Below are 25,429 nucleotides of genomic sequence, written 5' to 3'. Positions count from 1 at the left end.
ATCATGCTCTCTTTCAGTAATGTTCTGTACATCCATCACGTGCCAGCAGATGATGTAACCCAACCACTGTTCTAGCAATGGAAAGTAAGAGAATTACTTTTGTGATCTAGTAACCTGCACATGTGCTTGAGAACCACAAATTCCTAAATTTAATTCCCATTTCTGATATTGGCTTCATCTGTGCTCTTAGGCTACACCTGCACTATAGCAATCTGTCAACAGAAGTTACTGTTGGAAGAGACCTTCTGGCAAAACTTCTTTCGACAGATTACATCCACACACAAAGGGATCGAAAGAGCGATTTGCTCTGTTGACAGAGTGGTTCCAGATTGCCTGGCCACTCTCTCAACAGAATGGCCAATCCAAAGCTCAGCAAACCTTAAGCCCTGTCTGTCAGGAGAGGGCCTCCCAAAGCATCTACACAGCTGCAGGACACTGTCCACAAAGGCATTGTTTCTCAACATGGAGAGCCACAACACTGCCGGTGGATGTGCCGGGTTCAGTTGACAGTCTGTCAACAAAGTGCATTTTACATGCAGATGTTCCACTTTTTTTTTTTTTAACCAAAGCCCGGTTTTGTCAGAAAAACCCTCTCGTGTAACCATAGCCTTAGTGTAGCCACTTAACCTCTCTGCCTCAGAACTGATCCACACTAGGAACTAACATTAGAACAGTCACATTTTTCGTGGGGTGTGAAATATCTACATGGATATCTTCCCATACATAAATTGTTGAATATACATTGAATTTTCTTAATTTTTCTTTATCAGTTTATCTCTCAGGCCCCCAGATTACTTTTGTTCACCAAATACCTTCAGTTTGTTAATTTGCAATGGTGAGGTGCCTGGAAGTGAATACAATATTCCAAATTCAGTCACTGCAGGCCTATAAAGATGTTTTGTGTTTTGATGCCTCTGCTAACTGAACCATTATCTGCTTCTGTATCACACTACAAATGCCTCTCTAATTTGCTGTCCACTGTCACCTTGGTGGTTAGTATCTTTCAACATTGATACATGCTTGTCTTTTTCTTGCCCTCAGGTATCCACAATTCACATTGGCTGTGTCTACACGTGCCCCAAACTTCGAAATGGCCATGCAAATGGCCATTTCGAAGTTTACTAATGAAGCGCTGAAATGCATATTCAGCGCTTCATTAGCATGCGGGCGGCAGCGGCGCTTCGAAATTGACGAGCCTTGACGCCGCGCGGCGCATCCAGACGGGGCTCCTTTTCAAAAGGGCCCCGCCTACTTCGAAGTCCCCTTATTCCCGTGAGCTCATGGGAATAAGGGGACTTCGAAGAAGGTTGGCGTCCTTTCGAAAAGGAGCCCCGTCTGGACGTGCCGCGCGGCTGCAAGGCTCGTCAATTTCGAAGCGCTGCTGCCGCCCGCATGCTAATGAAGCGCTGAATATGCATTTCAGTGCTTCATTAGTAAACTTCGAAATGGCCATTTGCATGGCCATTTCGAAGTTTGGGGCACGTGTAGACGTAGCCATTATGTCCCCATTGCTATTTTAGTTAATATTTTTACCCATCAGAATTTTACTTCTTACCCATATTTAAAATCTGTCAGTGACCCTTTATATATCTTAGTCCTATGTGGTGTTTGCATCTCCTCACATTTTAGCATTCTTAGCAAATTTAATTAGTGGGCTGTTCTCTGTTTTTCAGATCCAATCCAAAGTGTATTATAAATCAGTAGAAAAACTCTCATTGACTGCAGTGGTTTTGGATTAGGTCTTTGATCCATTTGACCCCTATGATGACCCTGTGTACATGAGAATCATAGAACCATAAAGTTGGAAGAGACCTCAGGAGGTCATCAAATCCAACATCCTGCTGAAAGCAGGACCAATCCCAACTAAATCATCCCAGTCAGGGATGGGAATAAGGGGACTTCGAAGTAGGCGGGGTCCTTTTGAAAAGGAGCCCCGTCAGGATGAGCCGCGCGGCGGTGAGGCGCATCAACTTCGAAGTGCCGCAGCCACCTGCATGCTAATGAAGCGCTGAATATGCATTTCAGCGCTTCATTAGTAAACTTCGAAATGGCCATTTGCGTGGCCATTTCGAAGTTTGGGGCTAGTGTAGACACGGCCTTGCTGTTTCAGCTTTTCTTAAAATAGAACCTGTTTCTTATGGCCAAGAATTGTTGTGATTATGGTTTCTCCTATTACCCACCCCTATATTTTCCTCTCCTCTCATCTTTCTTCCTATCTTTTTCTTTTCCTCTTTCTTCTACTCCTTTTATTATCTCTTTTCCCTTCCCTTCCCCTTTGTGTCTCTCTTTCCGTTCCTACAACCTCCTTTTACTCTGCTATCTAAGGGATGTAAATTGGACTACTCATGCCTTAACATTAAATTTGTATTTGAAGTTTTGTTGAGGACAGAGTGCTTAGCAGCTTGTAGATTCAGGCTGTATTTTCAAAGCATTGAGAGGACTGTAGTAGTAGTAGGCATCCTTCAGTCCGCATAGACTATGGATTGCTCCCTTTATAGTTTCAATTGAGGACTTCATTTACAGCGTCTACTGTGACTATGAAGACCCACAAGAGAGTGACAGTCCTTGCTATATCTCTTGTGGATGTGGTGGGTGTCTGGCAAGTCCTTATTGTGCTTTCTGTGCACTCGCTTCTCCTCTGCTAGCTGTCTGATCCTCATCTTGCCCTTCTGAAGGCCCTTGTGTAATCCCTGCCTCCATCTGCTGTGGTCGTCTGCTAGTTCTTCCCAGTTGTCCAGCTCGATGTCTACCTCTCTGAGGTCTGTCTTGCAGACATCTTTGTAGCGCAACTGGGGGCGTCCGGGAGGTCTTTTGCCAGAGGCTAGCTCACCATACAGGATGTCTTTTGGAATCCTTCCATCATTCATCCTGTGGACGTGGCCAAGCCAGCGGAGCCGACACTGCCTGAGGAGGGTGTGCATGGTTGGGATTCCAGCTTTCTCGAGGACGGCGGTGTTGGTCACTCTGTCCTTCCATGATATTCCAAGGCTGCGCCTGAGGCAGTGCAAGTGGAAGACATTCAGCCTCTTTTGCTGGCGGGCATACAGGGTCCAAGTCTCGCTGCCATAAAGGAGGGTGCTGAGGATGCAGGCTCTGTAGACTTGCATTTTGGTGTGAGTGTACAGCTTGTTGTTATTCCACACTCTCTTGCTGAGTCTGGACAGAGTTGTGGCCACTTTTCCGATCCTCCTATTTAGCTCAGCGTCCAACGACAGGGTGTCAGTGATGGTGGACCCGAGGTAAACGAACTCATGGACGACCTCTAACATATAGTTGTCAATGCTGATTGATGGGGATTCAGCAACATCCTGACCGAGTACGTTTGTCTTCTTTAGGCTGATGGTAAGCCCAAAGTCCTTGCACGCTTTGGAGAACTGATCCAGCAGTTTTTGAAGCTGGTCTTCTGTGTGAGACACTACAGCAGCATCGTCTGCGAACAGCATGTCTCTGATGAGGACTTCCCGCACCTTAGACTTAGCTTTCAGCCTTGCAAGATTAAACAGTTTCCCATCAGATCTTGTGTGCAGCAAGATGCCCTCTGTTGAAGATCCAAAGGCATGCTTCAGGAGGAGTGCAAAGAAGATCTCGAACGATGTCAGAGCAAGCACGCATCCTTGTTTGATGTTGCTTCTGATTCTGAAAGCATCTGATAATGCGCCATCATATTGGATGGTTCCTCTCATGTCTTCGTGGAACGACTGGATCATCTTGAGTAACCATGGAGGACAGCCTATCTTGTGGAGCAGTTTGAACAGACCATCCCTGCTGACCAAATCAAAGGCCTTGGTCAGGTCGATGAAGGCTATGTAGAGTGGCTTCCTCTAAGCTTACTGTAAGCAGCAGCCTTATAATGTGGCCTGAAAGTACGTTCAACATAGTTTGGAACTATAGTTTATCTCTGCAGCAGACATTGTGAGTTGGAAAAAATTGTACAGACTGTATTTTTAAAGTAATAAAACAATTACAGAAAGGGCTTGTCTATATTACCTCCCTACTTCAAAGGGAGGATGATGAGTAGGGTGCCGGGAGATTATTAATGAAGTGCTGTGCTGCATATGCAGCACTTCATGAAGCTAATTCTCCCCCACAGCAACTCCAAAGTGTTAAACTTTGAAGTGCCGGCTCACCTGTAGCTGCGGCTAACCCGCTGGTACTTTAAAGTGTCTGGGCAACTTCAAAGTCTCTTTACTCCTCAAAATTTTGGAGAAGTAAAGAGACTTTGAAGTTGCCTACTCACTTTGAAGTACTGGTGGGTTAGCCGTGTCTACACACGAGCTGGCACTTCAAAGTTTAAAATTTTGGAGTTGCCACAGGGGAGAATTAGCTTCATGAAATGCTGCATATGCAGCACAGCACTTCATTAATAATCTCCCGACACCCTACTTACCATCCTCCCTTCAAAGTAGGGAGGTACTGTAGACACAGCCAAAGAGAGGTATCATGTAAGCACTGCCTCTATCAAAAGTGTTACATTGGTAACACAAATAAAAACCAGCAGAAATTTGTAAACAAATTAAGATAGAAAAGTTTTGATCCATATTACTGCCTGATTCAGGGCTCATTTAAGGTGATGGAAAGACCTGTATTTGCAGTTATAAGAGATGTAGAACTGTTTGGCCTGCTGACAAAAAAGAGAAGAATATTGGTAAACAGTAATATTTAAGTTGCACAATTTTTTGATATAACATATAGCTCTTTTTTCATTTTTATTAATTTTGTATGTAGGTAGTCCATCGTGTCTGACGATGACGTCATGAGCTTGCACAGGCTCATCTGTTTTGGACTCACATGTGGCTGAGGAGTCCAAGCTTTGAACAGCATGGGCATTCACAGTGGGTGCAAAGGAATTGTCCTGGCTCTGTTGGTGCGGCTGCTGCTGTTGCTTTCTTTCTCTCACTAGCATCAATGAGGCGTACGTGTCGCTGCTCTTCAAAGTTGTCATACACATGTCATGTGAGAGCACGCCAGCCTGTTTGGTCTTTTGCATGCTGCTCTAGCCAATCTGGTTTTAAACCAGCATGAGCAATGTTGGCCTTCACGTGGTCTTTATACTTCTTGCGAGGCCTAGCTTGATTCCTTTTGCCCTGGGAGAGTTCACCATAGAGGTGCTGCTTAGGGATTCTCAACTCCTCCATTCATATGATGTGCCCTGACCAGCGAAGCTGGGCTTTCAGAATCATATCTTCAATGCTCGTGGTTCCTGCTCTGTCCAGGACTTCCAGGTTCATAACTCTGTCCTGCCATCGAATGAGCAGTATTGACCTCGGGCTGCATGTGTGGCAGTGCTCCAGCAGTTTTATATGTTTTCTGTACAAGGTCCAGGTTTCACAGCCATACAGGAGACTGTTCAGGACTACAGCCTTGTACACTTTCAGTTTAGTAGACTGTTGGATATTGTGCTGATTCAACACTCGCGCTCTCAGACGTCCTCGTGTCTGGCTGACCTGGCAGATTCTGGCATTGATTTCTTTACCGAGGGAGCCATCACTGGCTATCACACGCCAAGGTACCTGAACTCCTCTACTGTTTTTAACTCTGTCCCTTCAATAAAGATTGAAACAGGGAGAGCAGCAGATCCTGGAGCAGGTTGAAACAGTACCTCGGTCTTTCCTAGGCTGATGGTCAAACCCAAGTGGCATCAGCAAACTTGTTGACAATGAGCTGGAGATCAGATTCTTTGTGTGCCATAAGCGCACAGTCATCAGCAAAAAGGGCTTCAAGGATGAGCCTCTCAAGCATCTTGGTTTTAGCATTCAGACGATGAAGGTCGAAAAGTGAGCCATCAAGTCTGTATTTTATGTAGACTCCATGGTCCAGGTCCCTAATTGCGTGGCTGAGAACGCACATGAAAAAGAGGTTGAATAACACTGGGGCCAGCACACACCCTTGATTCACACCATTGGATATCTCCAATGGATCTGAGGACTTGCCATTTGAAAGAATAAAGCCAGTCATGTCATTGTGGAAGAGGCGTATGAGGTTAACGAATCTTCTCAGGCAGCCAAGTTTTGACAGGATAATCCACAGGGCTTCTCTGTTGACGGTGTCAAACGCCTTGGTCAGGTCTATAAAGACAGCGTACAGATCCAAGTTCTGTTCTATGCACTTTTCCTGGACCTGACAAACAGCAAAGATCATGTCAATGGTGTTGTGGCCTGGGCAAAAACCATGCTGTGCCTCTGGTAGGTTCTCCTCTGAGATGCTGGTGATCAGACAGTTGAGGATGACTCGAGCCAAGATCCTCCCAGCAGTACAGAGAAGGGAGATGCCCTGGTAATTTCCACAGTCAGCTTTGTTGCCCTTGTTCTTGAAGAGTGAGATGCTTGTGGCATCCTTAAAGTCTTTGGGCATGTCTTCTTCTTCCCAGATGCTGATCAAGATGTTGTGAAAGGCTTCAAGTGACACTGGTCCTGCCACTTTGAAAATTTCAGCAGGGATACCATCCATCCCAGGGGCTTTGCCAGAGCTGATTGCCTTTTTGATCTCATCCACTGTAGAGTGCAGGTCAAGACTGTCTATTGTGGGTTTCTGAGGGATCTGGTCTAGGGCCACAGGGTTGACAATGGAGGGTCTGTTGAGAAGGTTGCTGAAGTGGTCTCTCCACCTATTGTTGATGCTGTTCTTCTCCCTCAGAAGGGTCATGGCGTCTGCAGACAGGGGAAGTGTAGTACTTGGTTTGAACGTCCATACATAGCTTTGATAGCACTGAAGAACATCTTGGAGTTCTTGGTGTCAGCGTAGTATTGGACTTCATCAGCTTTACTCTCCCACCACTCATCTTGCGTTTTACGAAGTGCCATTTGTGCCTGGCTCTGAAAGTGTTTGAAACAATCACGTTTGGAAATTGAGGACTGATCATTTTGCCATAGCAGAAATGTGTTCTCTTTTTCCTGTAAGATCTTCATGATGGCCTCATCATTTTCATCAAACCAGTCTTGGTGAACTCTCTTTTTCAGTCCTAGTGTTGACTTGGCTGACTCTGTCACCAGGGTTTTGAACTGGTCCCATTTTTGTGTTGGGTCTCCAGTCAGAGGTCCATGGGATGTCAGCACTTCATCAAGGCAGGCTGCGAATTTCTCACGATGACCAGTATGTTGCAGCTTCCCGATGTTGAAGGAGGGTCTGACAACCTTGAGCTTCTTGTGGTGCAGTGGTGTGATGTGCAGCATAAGGACTGATCTGACAAGTCTATGATCAGTCCAGCACTCAGCTCCCCTCATGACCCTGGTGATCTTAACATCTCGAATATCCCGCCTGCGACTGATGACATAGTCAATCAGGTGCCACTGTTTTGATCTCGGGTGTATCCATGTGGTCTTGTATTTATTGGCTTGCCTGAAGAGAGTGTTGGTAATCGTGAGGTCATTTTCTGCACACAAGCTCAGCAGAAGGCAGCCATTGGCATTCATGTTACCAACACCATGATGCCCCAGCACCCCTTTCTAGGTCCTACAGTCCTTGCCAATGCTGGCGTTGAAGTCACCCAACAGGAGAAGCTTGTCACTAGGAGGAGTTGCTTTCACAAGATGGTCAAGGTCCTCATAGAAGCTTTATTGTGCTTCGTCACTGATAGTCAGCGTGGGGGCGTAAGCGCTGATGACTGTAACGTGGCAAGAGGTGTTGAGGGGGAAGCGGAGCTTGATCAGGTGCTCATTGCTGCAAGTTGGTGGGTCAGGAAGATGGTGCAGAAGTGATGTCTTGATGGCAAGTCCCACTCTGTGGATTCTGTCTTCATTTTCTGACCTGCCTTTCCAGAAGAAGGTGTAACTTCCTTTTGGTTCTCAGATGAATCCTTCCTCTGCCAGCCTGGTCTCACTCAGGGCAGCTATGTCAATGTTATAACGTGCCAGTTCTCTTGCTACGAGGGCTGTTCTTCTCTCAGGCCTCATAGCATTCTCCCTGTCCAAGAGGGTGCAAACGTTCCATGCTGCAAATATCATCTTTCTTTTCACTGTTTTTCGACCGCGGTGAGGGTAAAATTGCCAGCTGGGGCATGCTGGCCATTTTGGTTGGGACAAGCAATTTTTGGGACACCTTTTCTAGTCCCCTCCATCATTTTGAGGATGAGCAGTGCTAAAAAGGACTGCTCAGTCACATGGGATGCTGCCGAACTCCTCTGCTCTTCCAGGGTCAGAGTCGAGCAACCAAAGTCCACAGGCCGCCTGCATGCAGGTTTGGAGCTACTACTCCCAGTGGTCACCTCCACCTGACACTTCGCCCCTCCGCCATCGCTGTAGGACTTTGAGGTAGACAGAAGTGATGAGAATGCGCAAAGAACCTGTGCGGGAGAATGTTTAAAATGGAAAAGCTGTTGCATGGGGCAGTTCCACTCTCTCGACCTCAAAAGCCTGGTTCCAGTGGTATGAAAAGTTGTCACAGCTGGGACTTCCTAGGCTGCAGTGGACGGCTATGCCATCTTTGGTGCCTTGTCCTGCCCTTCGCTCTCCACAGAGCATTGCAGAACCGCCTTCCTGGTCATTGGACCTTGCTGTTGATCTCATCCGCCCAGTCCGCTGGGGCCGACTTTGCATGCTGGGACAGGCAATTCCCTATCTCACCGCAGGTTTCAGCCTGCCAGCTACCCTCACCTGGTTTAGCCCACCTGTTGAAGAGGTTTATCGGGGTGTGGCCACTGCATGCTCCAGCTTCTTGGAGCCACAGGTGAGAGCTGAGTGCCAGGTGGAGACCAAAGGTGCACAAACTGCCCTGAAGAGACACAACAAGTCCCCACAGCAGAGGTGCTACCCCTCCCTGGACACCGCATACACCCTATTTTTATTAATATTCAACAAATGAGTAACATTTGTTCACATGCATTACTTATTAATAGTTCCCTGTTAAAAATACCAACAACCTTTATTGTAGAGTTTCTTTGAAATGAGTTCAGATGTTTAGAGGTTGTTTTTTTTTCTGCTGATGGTCTGCAAAATGGAACTGAAGGCTGAAAAATGACATATTCCCATATAACTCCTTACTGAGGTGTACAGACTGTAATCCTAATGTTATGTTTTAATTAGGGTTCTCCCAAATATGGTGCTAACAGTAGAAATATTAGATTTAGGTAGCTTCCATGTACTATACATTTGTATTTCTTGCAAAATGTAATTTTATTTTGTTGATAGTTCACACTTTGCTACAGCTTATTATACAAATTGCAAAATAGTTTACTACTAGTCCAGTTATCACAGAAAATGATCTTTAATAGCATTCTGTTAACTCTATTTGGATGTAATTATGCCACAGATATACATAATGACTAAAAAACTTATAAAATTCAAGTAAAGTAGATTTGTTAAAAATAGATATCATTTGACTTACCATAATTTCTATAGTGCACTATTTTTTTATTCACAAGGTATCAAAACACAAAACGGAGTCATTATTATTATATAGTGGTAACCTTAAACCATAAAATAAGAAGTTTACATCAGATGATGAAGCAAGCTAGTGTAGAGTATGAGGCCAGGTCTACACTAGGGAAATATGTTAATTTCAGATATGCAATTCTGGCTACAGCAATTGTGTAGCTGGAACTGACATGTGGGAAATCGACTTACCTGACTGTGTTCACTGCGGGAGGTTGATGGCAGCATTTCTCTTGTCAGTCTCCCCTACTCGTCGCAGTAGTGTGGAGTACAGAAGTCAACTGCTAATCCCAGACAGATTGATTTCTCGTGTGTGGAACTGGGAATCAGTGTAGTCTTTCAGCCTATTTCTAATTTTAGCTCTTTATTCCATGGAATGGTGGGTTGATGCCATTTCTCAGGAAGATAACCAATGATTTTTTCTATTTCTTAACTAAACCAAATTGATGAAAAAATGTTAAAATTATAGATGTTTGTAACATTTTTTCTGCATTATCTGAGTTCTTCAAAAAGGACAAATTGAATAATCTACTGTTTGTGCTGTTTGGGACTTTGGGGATGGGGGGAGTGGGGAGATTAAAATATTGCTTAGTATAGACTTACTATACTTGCCTGCTTGGTATAGACTGTCCACAGGCCATGAAGTTCCCATGGCACTTTTTACAGGATCTTTTCTCTGGGTTTCATTGGTCAAAATTTCTCCTAATTCTGTTTTAGCCTGATTTTTGTCAGCTTGTTGTTGCCTTTCACTGAGGGTGTAGCTGTTTCAGTAGTGATGTGGAGATATATATATATATATATATATATATATATATATATATATATATAGATATACACACACACACGTGTGTGTGTGACGTACTTTGAGATCACTCAGGATGAATGAAACAGTACAAACTTATTAGTTGCATCAGTAGTAACTAATGACTGGATTTGCAATTTTGCCATGCTTTTTACTCATAATTTACAACTTTTTAAAGCAATAACTTGGGAAAGGTGGTAAAGCACTGCTCCTTGAGCCCCAGATGGTGTGGTGTTTGTCAATTTTCCCCCCAAGGTAACTCTGCAAAGAACTGCAATGAGGGAAAATTAATGAAATTTCACAGCACACTTGGACAGTTCTCACAGCACACCAGTGTGTTGTAGCACATGGGTTAAAAACCACTGGGCTGCATACGTGGTGTTGAAGGACAACAGGTAGTGCCATTGATACGAAGAGTATGACTAAGTGAACAGCAAACCGACCGGGGGAAAACAGTGATTTTGTATACACATAGATAATGTTTGTGTGAACCCAAAATCACTGATATTCCCTAGTCAGTTTACTGCTCACTTAATCAGACCACTGGTGTCAATGGCACCACCTATTGATATTAAGACCTCTTTTTCCTCCATCTAACAGATGAGCAGCAGACCTAGAAAAGTCATGCTCAGAGGCAGCACAACCCATCCTGAGCAATAGCAGAAAAGATTTGACAAGAAAATACTATATGGTACAATTGAAAAGATTCTCTGTAGAGGGTCAGCATGGTTAACGACCTCCAGGGGATTCTGAAATTCCCAGTATTCTTAATTACTTTATCTCTCTGAAAACATCAGGATTGTCTCTCAGCTCTTTGTGAGGAGCCCTTGGTAGCCATTAACATTCCCCTAATATGGACAGCCATTCAGTTTTTGCCCACCTGCTCACAGTAAGGTTTCTGAAGAGACTTGTCAGAACCTTTCCTATGATGCTGAAACTTGCCCCTATATGGGGCCTCAGTCTAGTCCTGTCATCATTAATTCCCCACTCAGATGTTTGGGCTCATGTTTTTTTGCTCATCTGTCTATGAGGATTGCCTTTTTGTTTGCAGACACCTAGCCAGAAGAGTAGATAAGCTGAGGGCCTTTATGACAGAGCCATCCTATATGGTCTTCCATAAGGATGGGGTCCTTATCCTAAACTAATTCTCACCGTAATCTTGGAATTCCATCTGAAACAGGTCACCTATTTACCCATTTTCTATCTAAAGCCACACACCACCAGAAAAGACAGGAAAATGTACTCTCTGAAAGTTTGCCAAGCTTTAGCTTATGATTAGGGGACAAAATCTTTGAGAAAATGTCCTAAAACTTTTTGTTTCCTTTGTCAAATGGCATGAGAGGGGAGGCTATCTCCTCAGAAAGATTGTCCAAATGGATATTGGGCTGCATCCTGCTGTTTCAAATTATGTCGGAGTTAATCTCCTTCTGTAGGAAGGAGTTGACATCCATGAGAGGAGACTGGACAGAAAAAGTTAAGAAAATAAAGGGCATATAATTAGTGTCTGTCAGTGCTGTTGGGTATACCTGTTATCCCCTCCCCTCAAGATAAGCGGGCCTGCTCAACTAAAGCCCAGGTTGTGTCAGCAGCTAGACTTCCCCTGTCCTACAGAGTTGCAGAATGGCAATATGTTGCTCTAGCCACATCTTTGTGAGCTGTTATGCCTCGGTTTAGGTTTCCATAACAGACACATCTTTTGGGAGAGCCGTCCTTCAGAGAACAACAAGAAGTCCTGTGGCACCTTATAGACTAACAGATATTTTGGAGCATAAGCTTTCGTGGGCAAAGACCCATTTCATCAGATCCATGAGAGGGGGGTGGAGATTTCAGAGGGGTATTTAAAGAGTGGGGGTCCCAGTACAAGGGAGAGCCAGAGCTGACAAGGTCTATTCAGAAAGGTGGAAATGGCCCAGTATGAACAGCACTTATGAAAGGAGGAAAAAACAAGTCCGATCAGACAGGGGGATGTGAGCCTTTGTCAGCATCTAATGGTGAGATATTAACACCCAGAGCAGAGAAGCTGTCTTTGTGAGCTGCGAGCCACTCCCAGTCTCTGTTTAATCCATGGTTAATGGAGTCAAATTTGCAAATAAATTGCAGCTTAGAGATTTCTCTGTCCATTTGATTTTTGAATTTTTGTTGTTTCAGGATTGCCACCCTTAAATCTGCCACTGAGTGTCCCCGGAGATTGACATGTTTTCCCACAGGCTTGTGTACATTACCATTTCTGATGTCTGATTTATGTCCATTTATTCTTTTACGGAGAGACTGTCCAGTTTGGCCAATGTAAATTGCAGTGGGGCATTGCTGGCACATGATGGCGTATATTATATTAGTAGATGTGCAGGTAAAGGAGCCCCTGATGGTATAGTTAATGTTAGGTCCTGTGAAGATGTCACCTGTCTGATCTGACTTGTTTTTCCTCCTTTGATAAGTACTGTTGATACTGGGCCATTTACACCTTGCTGAAGAGACCTTGTCAACTCTGGCCCTCCCTTTTCCTGGGACCCCACTCTTTAAATACCCCTCTGAAACCACCCCCCACTCATGCATCTGTTGAAGCGGGTCCTTGCCCACAAAAGCTTATGCTCCAAAATATCTGTTAGTCTCTAAGGCACCGCAAGACTTCTTGTTGTTCTTGAAGCTACAGACTAACACGGCTACCTCTCTGATACCAGTCCTTCAGAGTGTCATACAGTCGAGTTCATCCTACCTGCCTCTTCTGTGAATACTGCTTGAGAATCTATTTGAGTAGAATACAAGTAGGGACCATCACTAAAGTCAAGAAAATGCATAATTTTTCTTGTGTAGTAATTGGAGTTCTTCAAGATGTGTGGTCCCTACCTGTATTCCTTCCTGGAGACTTATCCTAGCACTTTTCATGATATGAAGGAACCGGAGAGGCAGTTGGTGCACACACCCTTATGCCCATGGTTTGGCACAACAGAAAAGAGGGGTGCAGAGGCAGACTGACAGACACTCCTCGCAAAACTCTTCCAGATTCAGGCCCCTGCATCATGTATACCTCAGGTATAACCCAGATAGGGACGACACATCTCAAAGAAATGTGATCACTGAACCAAAGAAGTAAGTTTCTTTTCCTTTCTAGTTAAAATGAGTCTGATCTCGGTTTAATTTTCATAGATTTCTTAAAATATTTCTCCTTTGTCTTCCTTTTTGTGCTTTGTGTGCTGTTTAATAGCCCTCTGGGAGCTCAGTACCATTTTGTTGAGTTACTGTGAGCAAATCTAGTATTAGCTCTGCAGCAGCTCAGTCTTTCAGAATAACATACATTTTATTGAATAAGTTCATTTTCTAAACTTTTGCCTCCCTCTATCACATGTATTTGTTCCTTCTCATTCCTTTATTTCCCCTGATAGAAATATCTGATATCTGGAACTCATCCTATCAGGTGTGAGCACCCTCAATTCTCACTGGGAGGGGAAGGCACTTACTTCTCCCTAGGATCACCCAAACGTGTGTGGTGGCAGTGGCAGAGGTAGTTCCTCCTACAGCTACGGTGGCCCCACGTGGCTTGTGGCACAGCTCCAGGTGTGGCCTCAGGAAATAAAAAATACAAGTGAGATTTTGTGGCTGTATGCTGTTTTCAGAGGTGGAAAAATTACCCCAAAAATTGCTTGATTAGAAGTGCAGCAGCTTTCACTTCTGGATACTTGAGTGTATTCCAGATGTGACATGTGTGCCCCATGCTTTTATTTGTGTACTTTTAGTCAAGTCATTTTCTGGAGGGACACCGGTGACTTGTACTTATACATTCCTCCCCAAATCAGCTGTACTTTTACTCAAGTAACTTTTTGTGTACTTTTTCCACCTCTGGCTATTTTTAATTTTAAAATCAGTGTAAATTTATATGCAGATATTGGGATTGTGGCCCCGAGAATCTTGGGAAGTTCCAGATGTGACCTATTGAGTCCTATCATGGCTCTCTGTATTTCAGTGTTTTGGATAACCTGCAATATATTACTAAGAGACACATCATTATTCTAAAATGGCCTTAATAGTCTCGGATGAGCCGTACCTTTCAGTAAGACATGATTACAATCTATGGACAGCACCTAGCTGTCAAGACTTTGATTAAAATGGGAGGTATCTGGGTGATATCTGTGGAGAGGCATCAGTTTTGTAATCCCCTGTTCTGAATTACCACAAATGTTACCTTTCCGGCTTGCGGTTAGAGCTGCATGTACTTGATATAATGCTGATAGGTGCAAATCCCTGTACTGATTTGTTCTGTTTTGGAAAGACAGATGAATGCTATGGTATCATTTTTGTTTGCATTCTCTGTAATTCAGCTGTCTGATTTTTTTTTTAATTTTGATATGTTATGGCCCAGATCAAGTCAACTGTTGTAATTTTTAAGAGTTTATATGACTGTATATTTTAAATTATGTCCAAACAAAGCTAGTGTTTTAAGGATAGGTGAATTTGCTGTGCTGTGTTGACAGACCACCAATTAGGCCATTTTTTCTTTGTATAGATGAGGTCTTATCTGAAAACTTTCTGGACTACAAGAACCGTGGGGTCAACGGCTCTCACCGTGGTCAAATTATCTGGAAGATTGATGCCAATTCTTACTTCGTAGAGCGTAAGTACTTTTACAGTGTTACTACAATGTAATTCAATGAATGTGGAAAGAGCTGAGCTATTTTGGGCTGTTGCCCATGGTCTACATGTCCTTCAGGAAATTCCAGGCATGATACAGTTATACGCGGTGTCCAACTTACAGACCCTTCAAGGTGCACATGGCAATATTCAGAAGTTCCAGAGCATGCCTGCTGGGCTCAGGGCTTCTGCCCTGCTCCTGCTGAAGCTCCAAGTCCCAGCAGGTATATCCTTCAGGGCTGAAGCCCCAGGACACACTCCTGAGGGGCAGAAAACCCTATCCCAGTACAAGGCTTAGGTTCCAAGCTTCCCCAACAAACCTGTAGGTAGAGAATGGGTGTGGGGAGTGCCACAAGTTTCTCTTGAACTCTGAAAACAAATAAATGCATGAGGCTTCTAACCATGTTTTGGCTGCCTCTTCATTTATGCACTAGGATGATTCAAAATTCTTTATGGAATGATGAATAGCTACTGTGGATATTGACTGTGATGAATAACTACTATGGGTATTGACTGATTCATGCTATTTTTGGGGTTAAATAATTAAGCATTGAAGTCCACTCAGCATCATATGAGTTAAATCATCAGTTACTTTCATCCACATATTGTGAAAAATACCTCAGTGTGACTAATTTTAAATTGTTCAATCCATTCAAAAAATCCTCCTATTGACTTCATGAAGTGACTGGAGAACTTACTGCAAAAGCTTACTGCTTCTAAACCTCAGTAGGGTCTCAACATTTGTGAGGGTTCCGTGTTGAGAACCCTCGTGAATGCTGAATTTCACAAATATGGCTCCTACCTGGAGCCTGGCTGCCAGTGCTCCTGCTCGGGGCCACGAGGGATGCGGCAGCTGATGGTGCTCCTGCCCAGGGCCTTGGGAAAGCAGCCGCTTGCAAATAATTGAATTCCCAAACAATCTTGAGACCCTAGTGTAATATAAAATCAGAGGTGAGACTAAGTGAAGTGATCTCTTTTGCTAGTTTTACAGTGATGTAATTACACTGAAGTCAATGGAATTACTCCTGATATACACCTGTGCAAATGATCTCTGAATTTGGCCCAGATAACATAAAATAAGATGGCTCTCCTGTTTTTGTCCTAGAATTATAGAATGCTAGAACTGGAAGAGACCTCTAGAAGTCATCGTATCTAGCCCCTTGCACTCACGGCAGAACCAGGAACAATCTAGATAATTTTTGATAGAGGTTTATCTAACCTGTTCTTAAATATCTCCTATGATGGAGATTCATCAACCTCCCTAGGCAATTTACTCCAATGCTTAACCACCCAGACAGGAAGTTTTTCCTAATGTCCAACCTAAGCCTCCTGTACTGCAATTTAAGCCCGTTGCTCCTTGTCCTATCCTCAGAGACCAGGGAAAATTATTTTTCTTCCTCCTTCTAAACGCCCTTTTAGGTACTTGAAAGCTGCTCTCCTGTCCCCTCTCAGACTTCTCTTTTCCAAACAAAATAACCTTAGTTCTGTCAGTCTTCCCTCATAGATCATACCCAGAATAGTATGGGGATGAGGGAACTGTGGGATAGCTTCCCGTAATCCACTGTTGCAACAGCTGATGTTTGCTGACTGAGTGTGGCAGCAATCAGTCAACTTTGTGAGGAGCACATGGGGAGGTGAGGATAGTCAAATTTGAATTTGTAAAATCCAGCATTACAAAATCGATATTAATAAAGTCGAATTTATCTCATAGTGTAGACATAGCCTAAGACTTAGACTCATCCCTGAATTTGACCTGAATATGTGGCACCAGCAGGAATTTATTCTGCTACCTGCAGGTGTTCTGCTGATATTTATAGCACTAGAGGTGGGTTGATAAGCATTCTCTTGCAGTGTGAGGCTGCAGGTCATGTTCCGTAGTACTTAGTGGCAAGTTGATTAACAGATGTCTCTTTTGAAGAACTGAAGGGGTCCTATGGATATTTTGTTTTGTAATACTTTATGTAGAGTAAAAAGCCATGTTATCCGGCATCCAGCACTTGCATGCTGGCTTGGGCCATCAGCCACGGGTGGGTTGCCAGTCTGGAGCTGGCTCCCGCAGGGCTGGCTGACGGGCTGGGGCCAGCTGTAGAGAGGCTGGCTGCCCGCTGACTGGCCAGGCCTGGCAGAGTGAGCCAGCTGCCTACCTGGGGCTGGAGGAGAGGGGCCACTTGCCCACAGCCCGGCTAAGGGTGCAGAGCAGGGTCTCTGCCAGCCCCAGCTGAAATATCTGACACATTTTGTTATCCACCATCCCTGGTTCCCCAGGGATGCTGGATAATAAAGCTGGTGCGCTATATAACAAATGCAGCTGAAAGCAGTCTATGCAGCCTGATTGTGATGCGAAGGGTTACTATGTTAATGCTTCTAACTTCTGAGAGGAAGTACACTGCAGTATAACACAAAGGCTCTTCTTTGAAACCACTTCCTTGTGCTGCAGCTACTATGCTGTGAAGCTGAAACTTCGTTTTCTTTAAATATCAAAGCAGATTTGGAGAACAAGAGACTTAATTTCCCAAGACCTAGATTTGGAGATGCCCAAGGAGACATCTCCCATCACTTGAGGGAGGAAGGTGGTGGAACTGAGCTAAAGAAGCATTTCCATATGATCAATAGTGTTAAACTAAGTAATTTTCGCTGAGTGCAATACTGGTCTGGCTGAAGTCAGTGGAAGTGGAGCTGAATTCATTCCCCTACCCTTGCATATAGAACAAGTCATTATCCTGCTACCAATAGCCAGGTGATAGGGAAGACAATTACATAAGAAGCAGCATGTAATAGTATGTGTTGATTATTGGCAATCAAACTTACTAACCATTCGCAGGTATGAATTTAAAATAGAGAAGCATATTGGGTGCGTGTGTAGAGATACGTACACCTCATATCTAAGGGATACTGCTTCTTATTGAGGAATATCTGGAGGCTTTGTGGTTGATTTTACACTGGTGAAACAATCATGTTTAACTAATGTCTAGCATTTAATAATCAAAACAGCAATTGTGAACCACCAGCTTCCAGTTTATAAACTCATTAGGGCAGGAATCTTCTCTTATGTTTTTACAGCACTTAGTATATTGTGGGTCCCACTGAAAACACTTAACATTAATTTAAAAGATCTGAGAGATCTGTTTTATTATATTTATTTTATTTTTTATTTTTGTTATTTATTATTATTTTGCCATGCATTAAAGTACTGTTTCAGTTCATTTGTTCTGTGGAGGAGGAGGAAGAGAATGAGAGAAAGAGAAAGAGAGAGAGAGAGAGAGAGAACACAGTGATACAACAAGTCACTTTCAAGCCCCCCTCCCCCCCACTTCATTCTCCCCCCACCCCCATTTACTTTACACTTTCCTTATATTTGGTATTGCTTTGCATTTGCAGTCTTTTATTTAGTAATGCTGGTACCTCATAACACCTATTAGCTCAGCTACAAATCAACCTTTCATTTCTGCTTTTGCTAGCTTTTACGCTTACATTTATAGAAATAAATTACTTTTTAAGCAGCCTATTGACCCAGTTGTGATAAAAAATGCAAACCTAAAGTAATATGGTAAAATAGAACAGATACAGCCTGTGCTGTAAGTTGCAAAGTGCTGCCTGTCAAATTGCCAGGAGAAAAAAGAAAGTTAAAAATGAAAATTTAATCAAATGCTAAATAAAATTAATCACGCCTTATACAGGAATTTGAAGTCTCCCAAACTTGGGCTCCAGTGCAGAATGAATTTTGACTATAGTCCTTGAAATAAAAAAAACTGATTTTTCAGAGATTTTAAATCTACAAGGGGCTATTATAATTATCCAGTCTGACCTCAGAGTTAAATGTGTTTCACTAATGCCTGCCATAAAACTTAAACCCAGGACCTTTCACAAAAAGCCAGGGAATTTACTCCCGTGCTAACATCTCACTTTAAGTAACTAGCTTTGATGACATTTTTAATATTTGCTTATTTAAGTTCATTAAACTTTAGGAATTTTGTGACTAATAACAAATTAGGAAACTGTTAATTTTTCTGTTCATGGGGTTTAGAGAAAGACCAATTTGTTTAAACATTTAAAGGGTGCAAGCAAGTAATTGGGAATACAGTACAGGCTGAACCTCTTTAATCTGGCACTCTCTCATCCAGCAACATCCGTAATCCAGCATGATTTTAATTAGCTGGACGACCACTTGTCATAGATGTGGCCAAGTTTCTTGTGGTCTCATAAATTTTGTTTGTAGCCACCGGTCCTAGGTCTCAGTGTTCTGTGCTGTTATTTAGCTGTAATTTACCCCTAAATGTCTTCTAAGAACCCAGTAAGCAGTGGAAGTGTAGGTAATGCAGGACTATATTGACCTCCTATGGTCTGGCAACGTCTTTCTGCACTGGTCAGGTCCCCAGCATGCCAAACTAGAGAGGTTCAACCTGTTGTGAATATAAATATAGAGTAATCAGCAATCTCTTCCACAGCTGCTTAGTTCAGGCCAGAACACAGATTCTGTGCAGTAATGCTACTGTATGAGGCATAGTTTGTGTCATTTAGGAACCCAGAAGCACTAAAGTGTCATGTCTTTGTCTTGTGAGTTCAACAATTCATTTTGTATTCATTATAATCAATTATTAGTTATTTTTATTTGCGTTCATAGTAGCACTGAAAGATCTCAGCTGAGATCAGGGACCCATTGTGCTAGTCCAGGGGTCAGCAACCCCTTACAAGGGTGCCAAGAGTGGCACGCTAGCCAATTTTCATCAGCATGGGAGGTGGGAGCACAGCGCCACCCTCCTGCCCCATGGACCCGGGAGCTTGCTCAAAGCCTTGCTAACTGTGGATTAACAGAAGATCAGCTAATGCTACCAACCAACACCTGAATGATAAAGCACCACATCTTAGCTTATTTATGAATGAAGCTGTTGTAAGTAGGACTACTGGTGACTTTTAAAAGTATCACCTCACTTACACTGTACATAAAGGGCAAAAAGTCCAATTTCAATACCCTGCCTTGGAAAGGTTGCTGGCCCCTGTGCTAGACACTGTACAGTCACATGCTTAAAGACAGATCTTGCTTTGAAGACTTCACAACTAAATTAACAAACTGTTGGAAAGGAAAGAACAAGTCCTCTTATCACCCTTTTACACATATGGAACTGAGGCACAGAGAGTTTAAGTGACTTATTCAGAATCAATGAAGGAAGTCTGTGGCAGAGCCAGGAATTGCACCTAGAGCTCCTGAGTTCCAACCCACTCCCATCATCTTCTCAGCCAAGTTGGTCTGTCAGCAGGGACACTATAATAAACAATCAACTTTTTGTTACCCCCTTTGTTATCTTTAATCCTCTGTTTCCCATGTCTTCTGTTTCTGTCCCAGCATATTATGCATAAACATTGCTAATTCTGTACACACTCACTCGCTCATCCATAAGATTCCACAATACTGTAGCGATCAGCAGTTTATATTTATTCACAGCTTTTAAAAAAGATAAATTAAGTTTCATGGAGAAGTTTGTGCCTTTGTGCACTATATGGATCACAAATTTACAATATAATGTTGCAAGATAAATACATAATAGGTGTGAGCATTACAGAATTTGTTTCCAAATTACAGCATGAGTGCAAGACAGAAATGAACTCATATTCTCCCAGTACTCAGACAATAGAAAAAAAAGCATTAATAGCTGCCCATTGTCAGACTACAACTGATTTTGCATTTCAGCAGCAGACTGGCTATTTGGTTTGTATGACATCCAATGATGAACACTAACTGACCACCATAAGTATGAAATGGCTGTTCTTGACTGTTTTGTGTGCCAGTGGGGAAGCATACTTTCTCTGTGTTAGGACTTGGAAGGCACTGCAGTGGAATAAACAGCATATCGTGAGTTTCCCAGGAAAGCAAGTAAGCTTTACTTCATTAGAATTTCTGGCACAATTTTTGGCCTATACAGCAATTCTGAGTGTGAGACCGTTTGTTCAAAGTGCAATGTTGCATCTTCTCATAAATGGTACATTAAGCTAGCACATCCCTGAAATGGAGGGAACTTTGATGCAGTAGAAATGCCATTGTCTTTAGCGCAGAAGCTGAATATGCAATTGTCTTGTTTTAGTGGGTTACTTTTGTTGCCATAGATGTAGTAATGACAGAGCAGGAGACAAATCTCTTTCATATAGCAGAGATAAGAAGCTTTCTGTACAATTGTCGATCATGGGAAAATAGCAGAAGATTTACAATCTGAAGACCATGCAACTGAACTCGTCAGAGATTTGAAGTAATATGATGCATTTTGCCAGGCAGACAGAGAGTTTTTTAGTCAGCAAGTCCTGGCACATGTGCCAAGATAAGAGAAAAATATCCAGATAATCCTGGCAAATTACCTCCCCCAGCCCTCACGTTACAGAGGAAGAAGGCTTAAAAAGCATGTTTAAGATTACTTCCAATCTGACCTGTGGAAAATTTCTTTCTGATCTGACATACATGCTCAGGGTCTGACTGATCATGGTGAGACAGGCAGACACCTGAGAGAGAGAGAGAGAGAGAGAGAGAGAGACTCTCACTGCTACAACAGAGCACTGCCCCCCACACCCCTCCCAATGTCCCATTTCTAGCTGTGGCCATCTCTGATGTTTTTGAGAGGAAGGAGGAAGAAAACCACAAAAGCAATGCTGGGGTAGAGGAGGAATCCCTTTCTGACCTCTGCAGGTGACCAAGTGAAGCCATAAATCAAGGGATTTTAAGATTATTGACTATGAAGCAGAAGAGACTCTCCAGGGGTGCCTGTTTTCCTAGATTCTCTAGGTGAAAAGCTCTTAGTAACTTTACTGGCTGTATCAGGAAATAAGCCAAGGAAGATTCAGCACCTTTGTCTGCTGTATGGCTGGCATAAATCACACAACAGTGCTTTTGTTTAAAGCTTTTGCTTGATTAGTCTCCAACACTCTAACCACAATGCCTTTACTTAGAGCCTCTGCTTTATTTGGTCTCAAGCACATACCAATGCAATAGGTTTTAGACCATCCCCAAGCAATAATTGCCCGTGGTTTGGAGAGGGGTGGATCTAAAGCTTATTCAAGTGGCCAGTTATCTGTCTGTTCATGGAGATTCTCGGTGTTGTCCACAAGGTCAAATCCAAATTCCTCAGACCTGTCTACCCCTTTGACGTTAGTAACTGCCACAGTCACATCAATATGCAAGTCAAGGAAAAGCCATTAAGCAAGCCCTTTTTAAGCCCTTTGTTATAACGTGTTTTTGCAGAGTTTGCTGTCTCAAGCTATGGCTACACCACAATGTTATTTTGAAATAATCCATTCCGGAATAGCTGTTTTGAAATCACTTATTTGGAAATAACACAGCTACACACAAGAATGCATTTTGAAATAGCTCCCAGCTATTTTGAAGTAGCGTGTCCGGACACATAGGCTGCATCTACACTATGAGAGTCAGTTAGCCCAATTTTTCCAAGTGCCTGTCCTCACTGTAAATTCTGTTAGCTCAATTTATGGTCCACTAAAATCAACATGATATTGAAACCCTAAAATCGTAGTACCCCGATAGATGTAGCATTAATTAGAATTTAAAATTCTGAATGAAGGGTAGTGAGGATGTGGCATATCTTTCAATTGAATTCATTAGCCTCCAGACATGTCCCGTCTGTGCCCCACAATGCCCCACAGTTCTCCGCTCTGGCCTCTTACATCTCCACTGCTCTCAAGTGCAGAGGAATTAGGCAACAGGAAGACCGTTACAATGTGTCACCTGCAGGCCCATGGCTGTAGGGTCATGAGAAGCTGAAAAATCGTCTTTCCTTTTCTTTTCTAGTAGGGCAGCTGCAGAGTCCGTGCTTCTGTATATACCCACTAGCTGCCTTTTTCTGTGCTCTGCACAGTGCCAGCTGCCAGCCCCCCCATACCATATGTCAGCTAGGCTGTGGGTATATACAGCTTGGGGGTTGTGCTTGTCTGGTAGGATGAGAAACTTCTCTTCAGATGTTTACATGTTGCCCTGACCCCCACATCTCTTCCTCTCCCTCCCACTGGAGGTGCCACATACTTTGGAACATTCCCATGCTTAGCTGCATCACATGGCTTGACCCCGAACCAATAAAAGGACGTGCTGCGCAAGGTGCCAGGCAGCTTGCATGTGGTGAGGGTCACGATTTTCGGGGGCTGGCTTTAGCAGGGTGTCTTTTAGTTGCCTGGGGGACGGCTCCCTCAGCAGTCACAATTTTCAGGGGCTGTCTATAGCTGGGGTTCTTTTAGCCACTGTAAGCCATACATGTTTCAATGAAGGCAATGTATTAGCTACACAATTACCACAGTTGTCGAAGTAAGGCTTGCAGCAGGGAATATTCTTGTGCTTCAGGTCTTCTTTTCCAGGTCCAAACCTGGCTGTAGTCTGGGGTCTTTTAGTCTGATAAATTGTTTGAGTTTCAGTGTAACAACTGTGTCTACTTAAGCATAAGGGTCTTTTTTGGTAGAAGGCCTAAATCCAGATTTGAGTTCCTGAAAGAGCCTCTGTGGGTGGTCATGATTTTCGTGACTGTCAAAACTGTACTGTCTTTTAGCCACCCTGGACCATTACCAATGATTCATTCAAGTTTCAATGTACCACCTGTTTCTACTTAGAGTCCTCTTTCCCAGGAATCATAAATCAATATCCCAGCCCAAAATAAAGCCCAGGCAATCTGTTTCAGTGTGGCACCCATTTCTATTTAAACATACTTAACATGGCAGGGGAAAGAAGGGAATGAAATGTGGGAATAGGGTATTACATACCCACATCCACTTGTGGGGCCAGAATGCAGCGGGGCTCAGGGAACTGTGGGGTAGGTTCCCACAATACACTGCTACAGCATGTGATTTAAGCTCGATTTAAGCTACTTGTGTGTGGCAGCACTAAGCCGATTTTCTGGGGAGCATGTGGGAAGGTGAAGATGCTCAAAATTGAATGGATAAAACCCTGCATTAAGAAATTGATTTGAATAAAATCGATTTTATCTCATAGTGTAGATGCAGCCATATTAGTGCCTATTTTAAAATAGTGCCATTGGATACCATTATTGCTTATTTCAAAATAGCACTGTTTGAAATAGTGCTATTCTGTGTCTTAACCTATTTCAAAATAGCTCATGTAGTGAGGTTTACAACATTCAAAATAATGTATCCATTATTTTAAATTTATTTCAGGATAGCATATGCATAGTGTAGACACTAGCAAAATTATTTCAAAATAGCAGCTGCTATCTTGAAATAACTTTGCTGTGGGGCCATAGTATCATGGGCCCATGCACAACCCAGAAGTCACACAGAGATTGTCTTTCTGTTTTTCACAGATGTTTACCTCAGCATCTGATGGAGAATGCAGTCCGTCCCACGCCTCGGGACTGCTACTCCTCCCCTCTCCCAACTTTGCCTTCCTTATGCTAAGGTTTTAGACAGCTGCACTGATTCCCATAACTGGAGGAGGGGAGAGAGTTTGCATGTGGGAGCTGTGACTTCATCAGATCATACAAATGTCATAGAATAATAGGGCTGGAAGGGACTTCAGGAGGTCATCTAGTCCAGCCCCCTGCTTCAAGCAGGATCAACCCCAACAAAATCATCCCAACCAGGATCTTGTCTAGCCAGGACCTATAAACCTCTAGGCATGGAGAATCCACCACCTCTCTAGGGAATGCATTCCAGCAGTTCACCACCCTCCTGGTGAAGTAGTTTTTCCTAATATCCAACCTACACCTCTCCTTCTTTAGTTTCAGACCATTGCTCCTTGTTCTGCCGTCTGACACCACTGAGAACAGTTTCTCACCAACCGCTTTAGAGCTCCCCTTCAGGAAGTTGAAGGCTGCTAATAAATCACCCCTCAGTCTTCTCTTCTGCAAACTAAACAAACCGAAATCCATCAGCCTATCCTCATAAGTCATGTGTTCCAGCCCCTTAATCATTTTTGTTGCCCTCTGATGAACCTGCTCCAGCACCTCCACATCCTTTTTATACTGGGGGCCCCAAAACTGGACACAATATTCCAGATGTTGCCTCACCAGTGCCGAATAGTGGGAAACAAATGCTTCTCTAGATATGCTCAAAATGCTCCTCCTAATGCACCCTAATATGTCGTTAGTCTTTTTGACTGCAAGGGCACACTGTTTACTTATGTCCAGCCTGTTATCCACCATAACCTCTAGGTCCTTTTCCACTGTACTTCTGCTTAGCCAGTCAGTCCCCAGCCTATAACAATGCTCGGGATTCTTCCATCCCAAGTTCGGGACTCTATACTTCTCCTTGTTGAACCGCATCAGATTTATTTTGTCCCAATCCTCCAATTTATCCAGGTCACTCTGGATCCTAGCTCTACCCTCCAATATATCTATCTCTCACACTAGTTTTGTGTCATCCGCAAACTTGCTGAGGGTGCAATCCAGTCCCTCATCCAGGTCATTAATAAAGATGTTGAACACCGGGCCCAGAACCGAGCCTTGTGGCACTCTGCTTGAAACCGACTGCCATCCAGATATTGAGCTATTTACCACTACCCGTTGGGCCCGACCATCAAGCCAGTTTTCTATCCATCTTATGGTCCATGTATCCAATCCATATTTCCTTAACTTATGGGCAAGAATGTTGTGGGAGACTGTATCAAAAAGCTTTGCTAAAGTCAAGGTATATCACAGCCACT

At 43.3% G+C, this 25,429-nt stretch overlaps 1 protein-coding gene across 2 annotated transcripts in view; it reads left to right on the top strand.

Moving 5' to 3' along the window:
• HECW1 (HECT, C2 and WW domain containing E3 ubiquitin protein ligase 1) overlaps window positions 1–25,429 on the top strand; it is a 343,912-nt gene that overhangs the window by 127,826 nt on the left and 190,657 nt on the right. For both annotated transcript variants that reach the window (XM_074988069.1, XM_074988070.1), the window contains one exon: window positions 14,666–14,773. In XM_074988069.1, coding sequence (XP_074844170.1) covers window positions 14,666–14,773 — 108 coding nt within the window. The remainder of the gene's footprint in view (window positions 1–14,665; window positions 14,774–25,429) is intronic.

The sequence above is a fragment of the Carettochelys insculpta genome, chromosome 2, assembly GCF_033958435.1.
Source record: "Carettochelys insculpta isolate YL-2023 chromosome 2, ASM3395843v1, whole genome shotgun sequence".
In the NCBI taxonomy this organism is placed as follows: Eukaryota; Metazoa; Chordata; order Testudines; family Carettochelyidae; genus Carettochelys; species Carettochelys insculpta.
This window is presented reverse-complemented; position numbering and strand designations above follow the sequence as displayed.